The sequence below is a fragment of the Hoplias malabaricus genome, chromosome 10, assembly GCF_029633855.1.
Source record: "Hoplias malabaricus isolate fHopMal1 chromosome 10, fHopMal1.hap1, whole genome shotgun sequence".
Classification (NCBI taxonomy): Eukaryota; Metazoa; Chordata; class Actinopteri; order Characiformes; family Erythrinidae; genus Hoplias; species Hoplias malabaricus.
Window position 1 is genome coordinate 41,061,339 of NC_089809.1, and position 11,874 is coordinate 41,073,212.

The following is an 11,874-nucleotide window of genomic DNA, read 5'->3' on the forward strand; positions in this document are numbered from 1 at the left end:
CGCTGCCCGGGGTCAGCGGGCGCTGGAGCTTGTCCAGCAGGGCCTTCCCGTCCTGACTCACCTGCGCAGACCACAGCAGAGGGGTCAGGAACACGCGGCATACACTTACTTCAACTACCTATGACTGAATTAATCATGCCGTTACAAAAAGAGCACGTGGCACATTCACGTTATTTTATAAATAATATTTATTCTCATCACAATGAACAGAACGAGCCAGAAACGGCCAAAATCGGCAGATGCTTAAGTCTTGATTTCTAAGTCCAAACCAGCTCCAGAACAACACCGTGCCAACGGAGCTCACTGTGCTGTGACCCACACCATGTGGCAGACGTAGCTTTTCCGTCCACCACAACCCCAAACGGCCAAAACTGCATCTGCGCTGCAAGAAGTGATCAGTAAGCGGCGTGAAGGGGAATCACTGTCAGAGGGCAGCCACTAGGATCAGTGTTGTTGTTTTATTTAACTTCATATCGACGTGTATACTATCCATGATCAACCAGATCCTCTTCTCCCTTGCAGTCCTTACGTGGTACTGACTGAACGTCAGCTGGAAATGGTCAGAAGTGATAAACATATACAGTAGTTGCACATTTTTGACGCTGTCTGTGGATGATGCAAGTTTAGGGTTAGGGTTAGTGTGAGACTATGGCAATGGAAGGTCATGAGGTCAGAGGGCGGTACCTCGGAGTAGGCGGCGCTGATGTGCTCGTACAGGCCCTGGTGGTGGTGTATGGTGTCCTCCAGGTCCTGCAGCTCAGAGGGCAGCTCACCCTCTCCACACGCCTTACACCACGGCTCCACGTTGCTCATGTACTGAAATGCACAGAGAAGAGGTCTGTGTGAGACCAGCCTGGACAGGGGACAGCGGTCAGCAACAGTTTTACAGGAGAGTCTGCTTTTAGTGACACTGCTCTTTATTCACTTGTCCCCCACGCACTCACCCAGTCCCTCACACGCACTCACCCAGTCACTCCCGCACTCACCCAGTCCCTCACACGCACTCACCCAGTCACTCCCGCACTCACCCAGTCCCTCACACGCACTCACCCAGTCACTCCCGCACTCACCCAGTCCCTCACACGCACTCACCCAGTCACTCCCGCACTCACCCAGTCCCTCACGCACACTCACCCAGTCACTCCCGCACTCACCCAGTCCCTCACGCACACTCACCCAGTCCCTCACGCACACTCACCCAGCCACTCCCGCACTCACCCCGTCCCTCACGCACACTCACCCAGTCACTCCCGCACTCACCCAGTCCCTCCCGCACTCACCCAGCCACTCCCGCACTCACCCCGTCCCTCACGCACACTCACCCAGTCACTCCCGCACTCACCCAGTCCCTCACGCACACTCACCCAGTCCCTCACGCACACTCACCCAGTCCCTCACGCACACTCACCCAGCCACTCCCGCACTCACCCAGTCCCTCACGCACACTCACCCAGTCACTCCCGCACTCACCCCGTCCCTCACGCACACTCACCCAGTCACTCCCGCACTCACCCAGTCCCTCACGCACACTCACCCCGTCCCTCACGCACACTCACCCAGTCCCTCACGCACACTCACCCAGCCACTCCCGCACTCACCCAGTCCCTCACGCACACTCACCCAGTCACTCCCGCACTCACCCCGTCCCTCACGCACACTCACCCAGTCACTCCCGCACTCACCCAGTCCCTCACGCACACTCACCCCGTCCCTCACGCACACTCACCCAGTCCCTCACACGCACTCACCCAGTCACTCCCGCACTCACCCAGTCCCTCACACGCACTCACCCAGTCACTCCCGCACTCACCCAGTCCCTCACGCACACTCACCCAGTCACTCCCGCACTCACCCAGTCCCTCACGCACACTCACCCAGTCCCTCACGCACACTCACCCAGCCACTCCCGCACTCACCCCGTCCCTCACGCACACTCACCCAGTCACTCCCGCACTCACCCAGTCCCTCCCGCACTCACCCAGCCACTCCCGCACTCACCCCGTCCCTCACGCACACTCACCCAGTCACTCCCGCACTCACCCAGTCCCTCACGCACACTCACCCAGTCCCTCACGCACACTCACCCAGTCCCTCACGCACACTCACCCAGCCACTCCCGCACTCACCCAGTCCCTCACGCACACTCACCCAGTCACTCCCGCACTCACCCCGTCCCTCACGCACACTCACCCAGTCACTCCCGCACTCACCCAGTCCCTCACGCACACTCACCCCGTCCCTCACGCACACTCACCCAGTCCCTCACGCACACTCACCCAGCCACTCCCGCACTCACCCAGTCCCTCACGCACACTCACCCAGTCACTCCCGCACTCACCCCGTCCCTCACGCACACTCACCCAGTCACTCCCGCACTCACCCAGTCCCTCACGCACACTCACCCCGTCCCTCACGCACACTCACCCAGTCACTCCCGCACTCACCCAGTCCCTCACGCACACTCACCCAGTCCCTCACGCACACTCACCCAGTCCCTCCCGCACACTCACCCAGTCCCTCCCGCACACTCACCCAGTCCCTCACACACACTCACCCAGTCACTCCCGCACTCACCCAGTCCCTCACACACACTAACCCAGTCCCTCACACACACTCACCCAGTCACTCCCGCACTCACCCAGTCCCTCACGCACACTCACCCAGTCACTCCCGCACTCACCCAGTCCCTCACGCACACTCACCCAGTCCCTCACGCACACTCACCCAGTCCCTCACGCACACTCACCCAGTCCCTCACGCACACTAACCCAGTCCCTCACACACACTCACCCAGTCCCTCACGCACACTCACCCAGTCCCTCACGCACACTCACCCAGTCACTCCCGCACTCACCCAGTCCCTCACGCACACTCACCCAGTCCCTCACGCACACTCACCCAGTCCCTCCCGCACTCACCCAGTCCCTCCCGCACTCACCCAGTCCCTCACGCACTCACCCAGTCACTCCCGCACTCACCCAGTCCCTCACGCACTCACCCAGTCCCTCACGCACACTCACCCAGTCCCTCCCGCACTCACCCAGTCCCTCACGCACACTCACCCAGTCCCTCCCGCACACTCACCCAGTCCCTCACACACACTCACCCAGTCCCTCACACACACTCACCCAGTCACTCCTGCACTCACCCAGTCCCTCCCGCACTCACCCAGTCCCTCCCGCACTCACCCAGTCACTCCCGCACTCACCCAGTCCCTCACACACACTCACCCAGTCACTCCCGCACTCACCCAGTCCCTCCCGCACTCACCCAGTCCCTCCCGCACTCACCCAGTCCCTCACGCACTCACCCAGTCCCTCACGCACTCACCCAGTCACTCCCGCACTCACCCAGTCACTCCCGCACTCACCCAGTCCCTCACGCACACTCACCCAGTCCCTCCCGCACTCACCCAGTCCCTCACGCACACTCACCCAGTCCCTCACACACACTCACCCAGTCCCTCACGCACTCACCCAGTCCCTCCCGCACTCACCCAGTCACTCCCGCACTCACCCAGTCACTCCCGCACTCACCCAGTCCCTCCCGCACTCACCCAGTCCCTCCCGCACTCACCCAGTCACTCCCGCACTCACCCAGTCACTCCCGCACTCACCCAGTCACTCCCGCACTCACCCAGTCACTCCCGCACTCACCCAGTCACTCCCGCACTCACACCAGTGGATAACTCCAGCTGTTTGTCACAGTGGGAGAGGACAGTTCATTAGAGATGACTGGTTTATAGAGGGACCAGAGCTGACGGATTGAAGCAATGAGCTGTGTTTATTCCTACAGCAGACGTTCTGTTGAGGACAAACAGAGACGACCCGCTGTATACTTCAGTTTCAGAGAGAGATGCGCAGCTGATACACGCCACTCTATTTCAGCCTTTTCTAATGGGAGCCAAAAGGAGGGAGAGAACAAAGAGCACATCGACCTAATTATGACGCTGACAACAAGCAATTACTGTTCAAAGAGAATCATAAAGAGAGACAGGAGGGAAAGAAATCCTCTCTCTCTCTCTCTCTCTCTCTCTCTCTCTCTCTCTCTCAGGAATACACTTGTAATAGGAGCTCACCAACAAATTAAAGATGGGATGCATCTGAAATGAGGTTGTCCCCATAATATCTTCCAAACTTTTCCTGTCCCTCGACGGCAGCGCTGTGTACTTCAGGCGAGAGAAGCTCAAATTTAAATCTATTTCCCAAACTTCAGAGAATGGCAACATTACTTTGTCCTCAGGTCAGAGTTGGTGTAAGGCTCACGGCCCGATTTGACCACAGCAAAACTGGAGAGTCCTGAGTAAAAGGTAAAACTCAGCTCTGTTCCCCCTCTCACTGAATCACCTGCCTGTTTCCTAAAGTGTAGTCCCTTTATTCACTTACTGGAGTAACGTCGAGTAGCCGTTACTGATTTACTATATACAAATTATTAATAACTCCTTATTGATCCTAAACAAACCTGCACATGTCGTGAGGAAGTGATGTATTTTGCTGCCACTGAACTGAAGTAACTAGCCACTCGAGGCCACGCGTTACAGTATTTTACCAAAATTAAAGAGCTGTAGTCACAGTTTTTAGGGAAAAGCTTATACCCTGCTCTGTCATACAGCTCCAGGGGCCTGGAGGTTGTGGGTTCAATTCCCGCTCGTGTGACTGTCTGTGAGGAGTGTGGTGTGTTCTCCCTGTGTCTGCGTGGGTTTCCTCCGGGTGACTGTCTGTGAGGAGTGTGGTGTGTTCTCCCTGTGTCTGCGTGGGTTTCTCTCCGGGTGACTGTCTGTGAGGAGTGTGGTGTGTTCTCCCTGTGTCTGCGTGGGTTTCCTCCGGGTGACTGTCTGTGAGGAGTGTGGTGTGTTCTCCCTGTGTCTGCGTGGGTTTCTCTCCGGGTGACTGTCTGTGAGGAGTGTGGTGTGTTCTCCCTGTGTCTGCGTGGGTTTCTCTCCGGGTGACTATCTGTGAGGAGTGTGGTGTGTTCTCTCTGTGTCTGTGTGGGTTTCCTCCGGGTGACTGTCTGTGAGGAGTGTGGTGTGTTCTCCCTGTGTCTGCGTGGGTTTCCTCCGGGTGACTGTCTGTGAGGAGTGTGGTGTGTTCTCCCTGTGTCTGCGTGGGTTTCCTCCGGGTGACTGTCTGTGAGGAGTGTGGTGTGTTCTCTCTGTGTCTGTGTGGGTTTCCTCCGGGTGACTGTCTGTGAGGAGTGTAGTGTGTTCTCCCTGTGTCTGCGTGGGTTTCCTCCCACAGTCCAAAAACACACGTTGGTAGGTGGATTGGAGACTCAAAAGTGTCCGTAGGTGTGAGTGTGTGAGTGAATGTGTGTGTGTGTGATGCACTGTGAAGGACTGGTGCCCCCTCCAGGGTGTGTTCCCACCTTGCCCCCAATGATTCCAGGTAGGCTCTGGACCCACCGTGACCCTGAACTGGATAAGGGCTACAGATAATGAATGAATGAATGAATGTTTGACCCCTGGCCCTACCTCTGAAGTGTGTTTACATTTTTAACCCGTATACTGCAACAGATCCCTATCAGAAGTTCTCCTTCAAGTCTGACACACCTGCGGTGTCATCTTTTCAAGTGTTCGCTTGATGGTATCTGTGTGTTTTCAGCAGAAAGCTACATGCCAGTGGCGTTTACGATCATAAAAAGAGCTTTGAAAACAAGCCCTCATTCCAGTCTTTCCTGGAGAACTGTCAGAGTCTGACTCCCCTCATGTTCAGGAGAAAGGAGTTTACACTTTATTTATTCACTCAGTTCAACCTCCTCAGTTCGGGTCATTCCTCAGTCCTCAGTTTCTGAACACACTGCTGCTCTCGGCTCTTGCTGGATGAGTGCGTTTTATTATATATGTGTGTGTGTGTGTGTGTGTGTGTGTTACCTGGTCTGTTTTCTGATGGAAGTTGGCAGACATCTCCAGCAGAGTGCTCCTCTCGTCCAGTGCCGCAGCGAAGGCCTTCCACTCCTGCTCCAGCTGCGCAGACAGCTGCTGGATCTGCAGAGCAGCGTAGTGACCCGCCTCCAGCAGCCGGTTCCCCACAGACATGATCCGACTGATGTTCACGTACACGTTCTGCAGGAGGAACACAGCTTTAAACCAGGGTTCGGGGGGAAAATGAGTGTGTCATGGCGGCCGCGGTGATTCTACAACAAACAATGACACCCACCCTCTACAGAGACCCTGTAAACAACAACAACAACAACTAGTGTCTAATTAAGACCTGAGATCACAGAGGGAACCCAGTCAACTCAACATTGCCCCAGACTTTTGTAGGCACTTCTTATAATTAGTGAGTTCAGCGATGAAGGGGGTCCAGGTTCTGAACCTCGGAGAAACTCCTGAAACACGGAAGGTTGGAACGGCTGTAGGAGTCGAGCTCAAACGGGGTTTACTCTAAAAGTAGGAATGGACACGACTCTTCGAGTAAATATCGAGAAAATACTGAAAATTTGGTAAATTCAGACAATTTATTAGATGCAAAATAGCTTTTCTACCAATACTTGTACTTTCTGAATTATCTCTGAAGTAAACTGCTGGACAGTGGGGATTAATTGATTATTAACTGGTTACTGCCAGGACCAATCAAATCCATTTTTATGAACATCTACATTCAGTGAATTTCATTAATGAAGCTGGTAATATCAGACGAGCAGGAGTGAGTGTGACCTGGACGTTCTCTGCATCACTAAACAAAGAAAGGTGTTGAAAATCCTTTCTGTTTACAGCCCAGAGGAACACGGTCATTTCCTGAGGAAATCACATTTAAAAAGGAGGCGGTGAGGAACTCCAGACACTGCGTCAAGAGCGTGGAACAGGAAACGGAGAAGAGAGACGTGCTGTTCTGTTTCACAGACGCTCAGCGAATTTAAATTAGAGCAGCACTAAGTAATATTTTTAGCTTAAAATAACTTAGCGGTTCACTCTGGGCTCAGCACTGCAGAAACTGAACTATGTCTCTTTTGGAGGAGGGTAGGAGTCCACCTTCTCCCTCCCCTCCACCTTGATTTCAGGACAGTGCTGTAAAAGTGAATTACACTCTTCAACTGTAGGGGGCGACAAGGAACAAAAACACCCAATTTTACATATTATTAGAGTGTCTCTGGGCGGCACGGTGGTGCAGCAGGTAGGTGTCGCAGTCACAAAGCTCCAGGGACCTGGAGGTTGTGGGTTCGAGTCCCGCTCCGGGTGACTGTCTGTGAGGAGTGTGGTGTGTTCTCCCTGTGTCTGCGTGGGTTTCCTCCGGGTGACTGTCTGTGAGGAGTGTGGTGTGTTCTCCCTGTGTCTGCGTGGGTTTCCTCCGGGTGACTGTCTGTGAGGAGTGTGGTGTGTTCTCCCTGTGTCTGCGTGGGTTTCCACCGGGTGACTGTCTGTGAGGAGTGTGGTGTGTTCTCCCTGTGTCTGCGTGGGTTTCCTCCGGGTGATTGTCTGTGAGGAGTGTGGTGTGTTCTCCCTGTGTCTGCGTGGGTTTCCTCCGGGTGACTGTCTGTGAGGAGTGTGGTGTGTTCTCCCTGTGTCTGCGTGGGTTTCCTCCGGGTGACTGTCTGTGAGGAGTGTGGTGTGTTCTCCCTGTGTCTGCGTGGGTTTCCTCCGGGTGACTGTCTGTGAGGAGTGTGGTGTGTTCTCCCTGTGTCTGCGTGGGTTTCCTCCGGGTGACTATCTGTGAGGAGTGTGGTGTGTTCTCTCTGTGTCTGTGTGGGTTTCCTCCGGGTGACTGTCTGTGAGGAGTGTGGTGTGTTCTCTCTGTGTCTGCGTGGGTTTCCTCCAGGTGCTCCGGTTTCCTCCCACAGTCCAAAAAACACACATTTGTAGGTGGATTCGCGACTCAAAAAGGTATCCGTAAGTGTGAGTGAATGTGTGAGTGTGTGTTGCCTTGTGAAGGACTGGCGCCCCCTCCAGGGTGTATTCCCGCCTTGTGCCCCATGATTCCAGGTAGGCTCTGGACCCACTGCGACCCTGAACTGGATAAGGGTTACAGATAATGGATGGGTGGATGGATAGATTGTCTCTCTCTGTCTCCCTCTCTCTCTCTCTCTCTCTCTCACACACACACACACACACACACACACACACACACACACACACACAGGGAGGTCTGCCTTAATCTGGATCCAGAACCCTGACCCTTCACATAGTCCACTGCAGAGACAGTGCAGTTCCCTGCAGCACCACTGAGGGCGCTGTTGCGTTACTGCTGCAGGAGGCCAGGTGGCGTTGCTCTGTGATCTGAACACAGCGGGAGTGGACCATGTGCTGCTCTGGTCACAGTAATGGGGTGTGTGTGTGCGTGTGTGTGTGTGTGTGTGTGTGTGTTTGTGTGTTTGTGCAGAGCACTAGTCCTGATGCTGCTGAGCTTGTGGGTGGTAATTACGGAGCCGGGGGCATTGGGGTGGGCAGAGGATCAATCAGACGAGCGCTCAGATCAGTGCCTGCTGGGAGACTCTCACTGGTCTGAGTGGAATTGACTTCAATGATACCAGATGATCACCACTACACGTGCGCGCACACACACACACACACACACTTGAATGAAAACGATATTAAACACTAAATAAGTGAAGTCTGTGCTATGTTTGAAGCCTAAAAAGAGGATGACCCTCCCTCTCCGTCATGACGATGAAGACCAATGCTGAATGTTCTCCTCCAAGCGTGTTACAGACCAACTTCACCTTCTGACGTGCAGCTGAACCAAAAAAAAAAAGAATTTCCAGTCTCTCAGTAAACTTTTATTGTGGTTAGTTCTGCCTCTACAGCGCCCCCCTCAGGTACAACTCTGCTATAGCTGAGGCTCAATCTCTTAATGTGCAGCAGCTTCAAGCAGAGGTCAAACTAGCTGACACTAGGGGGTGTAGTTCCCCGGTAAGCCTACTCTCGGATGACGACTGAACCACACCGTTGCTCTGAAACGCAAACCCAACTTTATCTGGGTGGTCTTCCAAACACATCATAGCCATATTCCATAGCACAGACGGCCAGGCCACCAACATCCATTCTCTGACCACAGCTATGAGAACCCCCACCCCCTGCCCCTTAAAGCCACTCACGCTGCCCTGGATCCATCTGTGGGGCATTAAAAAGATGGGAGGGGCTTCCAGGCGCTCAACCAGCGCTCACAGATTAATGGGAAACTCATGTAGAACGAGTGAACAGTAAGGAAGGCCCTCACATACCTCCCCCAACACACACACGCAGACCCCTATATATCACATTACGCCATCGCAGCCGAGCCAGAACACATACAGCGCAGACACTGCTCCCGTCTCCGTGACGCCTCTGCAACAAATCCGTGTGTACTGACTGTCGACATTTTGATTTAAACAGGACATCTTATAAAAATATGACGTGTTCTGGGTTTGTGCACACACTCGAGTACCAGCAGCTCCTTTACCATGTTTTCTGACTTAGGCAGCACACAGGAAACTGATATGGTGGTATTGTTTCACAGTGTGTGAGTTGGTGGACTCCAGATCCACATATTAATGTGAACAAGGGATTTAAAGAGTTAAACATCAGCAATAGCTCTAGACGTCAAAGGGTTAAAATCTCATGATTAAGAGACAAGGGAGTGACGTTTCTCAGACGACACAAGCGTGATAACAGCAGCGTGAAACGACAATAACAGCGAACAGATCAATACACAGCAGTGAATGCTGCCAGATTGTTATGGATCCTGGAATGAGCCCTGCGCCGTTATCAAGCCGGGGATGGAGTTTTAACTGCTCTCGTGATTATCCCGTGTGACTGAGTGGACAGAGAATCATTTTAACCCTGACGTGCCCCGTGTTTCCATCTCTCTGGAGTCATTAACCCTTGCGGCTCCTGAAGCACTGAAGCCGCGTTATTGAGAAGATTACAACCAGGCCTCCAATGCAGCGTGGAATGAGCATTGACGTTCTCATAAAATGCCTATTGAACCGCCGTCAATACACCGGGAGCGTACAGCAGCGTACAGGGGGCTGGGAACTGTCAACGTGCAGAGAAACCCGAGGAACCCTAAAGGGAGGATTTCAGCAAACCCCAAGAGGAGATTACCCAGGACATCAACAGCCACTTCACAAAGACAAGGGCTTAACCCTAGCAACAGCATCAGAAGTGGAGCGGAGTCAGAACGGCTCGTTTTATCCCATGTTTTCTGACTTAGACTGGGGGGTCTTGTTTCACAGTGTGTGAGTTGGTGGGCTCCACATTCCGAAATCAATTTAAACATGCACTGAACAAGTTATTAGTTTTAAAATCTGTCCCCTTTAAATCTCTAAACACTTACTGAATGTTACTCTGTGCCGGGGCATCCACAGACAAATATAACCCAACACAAATAACGCAGGTAACTGGAAAAAGCCCGTCAGAGGCTGGCTGTGTGCTGCAGTGGTGCAGCCCCAGTGTGTTTGTGTTTTCTTCTGTGTGTGAGAGCTCTGAGACTGTGATGTAACAGCAGTAACGGCGCCTGCAGGGGGAGGGAAATGAGTGCTGTCTTACCATGCAGTTCGCTGCGAAGTGATTGTGCTGGGTCTGCAGCTCCAGTATGTGCTGGTGGTTGGCTCCTATCTCTGTGTAACTGGTCAGGAACAGGCCCTTGTTGTGGACAATCCAGTCAAACATCTGCAGGAGGCAGTAAAACAGAAGGGGGTGGGGGTGCACAGATTAACTATTGTCCAAACTATGTTTGTTTTTCTTTGGTACGAGCTGCTCGAGTCGCTCGGTCGGCCTCTGCGTTTAGGTTCTCCTCCATGTGGCAGATAGGGGGCAGAATCACATGACTACAGCTTGGTAGCGTGATTTTAAAAGGGACAGTACATGAACACAGAGTGGGGACATGTTGAAATAATCGAGATAGACAAGATAATGTTGATTAGTTGTCCTGAATGTCAATTTCAGTTAAGTACTTTGTAATAACTGGTGGCGGTGTGTATAGAGCAGGGGTGTAAATATTTCACATCAGTAACCATTCAGCTGTGTTATTGAAATTGAATACACAACAGCTACACTTTAACAAGAATATCTCGACTGGACGCACGTTTTAGTTCCCAATAAGAGGACGTATCCAGGAAAAAGAGGACATACGGTCGCCCTACATTAGCAGACTAATATTAGCATTACTTTTTTACATTAGCATTAGCATTTATTTGCCTCTGTGTTATGGTTGTACTGATTTTATTTACCTTTACTAACTGTAATTAAAATGACCAACAGTTTCTACATTCACTACTTCTCACTCACACTTGCATTAGAAGCAAAGCTACACCGGGATATAAAGTGCTGTGCTAACGTCAGAGATAACTCTTTACTGCCTTTTCTTAAAAAAATGATGGACATTTTGTAAAATGCAGAGGGAAAATGTTCAATATCTGTGCCAATTCTGTGTGATTTCTGGCTCGTACGGCTCAGTTACGCCACTGTTGGGTGTTGTCTGGGGCGGATATTGGCCAACGGTCATGAGCCGGGCTCGAATTTTGTTACGGTGATTGTTGTGTGGCTCAGACACTGATTCGTTCCTCAACACACCTGACATCTGGCCCATTTAAGGTGGAGCTGTGGCTGAGTCGAGGGCTAGATTCACCCTGTGTCAACACTGTAGTTCCAGGCCAGATGTGGGCCATAAGAAGAGCAGATGTGCCACATCTGGGCCAAACATTCACTGCTATATGGGCTGGAACTGGTCTGTGTACATTTTAATAGCTTGGTTCATGCACTGAAATGAAGACGGAAGAAAACAGCTTTTTTTGTTTTTACTTTTATTTGTTTCTTCCTGTCTATAAAATGAACATGTGTTGCCTTGTTTGATCTGAGACCGTGTGTGGGGCTAAAGCACTGACTGAATGACATTGGGCAGACTCTAGTGTTTCTGGAGGACAGACAGTTCTGAATCTGTAAAAATGTTGCTGTGATTA

General features: G+C 52.4%; 1 protein-coding gene across 4 annotated transcripts in view; it reads right to left on the reverse strand.

Annotated features, from left to right (window-relative positions):
- The window catches only part of triob (trio Rho guanine nucleotide exchange factor b), a 170,566-nt gene that overhangs the window by 99,143 nt on the left and 59,549 nt on the right, over positions 1 to 11,874 (reverse strand). For all 4 annotated transcript variants that reach the window (XM_066683021.1, XM_066683020.1, XM_066683022.1 and 1 more), the window contains 4 exons: positions 10,463 to 10,585; positions 5,870 to 6,061; positions 685 to 816; positions 1 to 61 (listed from right to left, as the gene is read on the reverse strand). The exon at positions 1 to 61 is cut by the window's left edge and continues 170 nt beyond it. In XM_066683021.1, coding sequence (XP_066539118.1) covers positions 1 to 61; positions 685 to 816; positions 5,870 to 6,061; positions 10,463 to 10,585 — 508 coding nt within the window. The remainder of the gene's footprint in view (positions 62 to 684; positions 817 to 5,869; positions 6,062 to 10,462; positions 10,586 to 11,874) is intronic.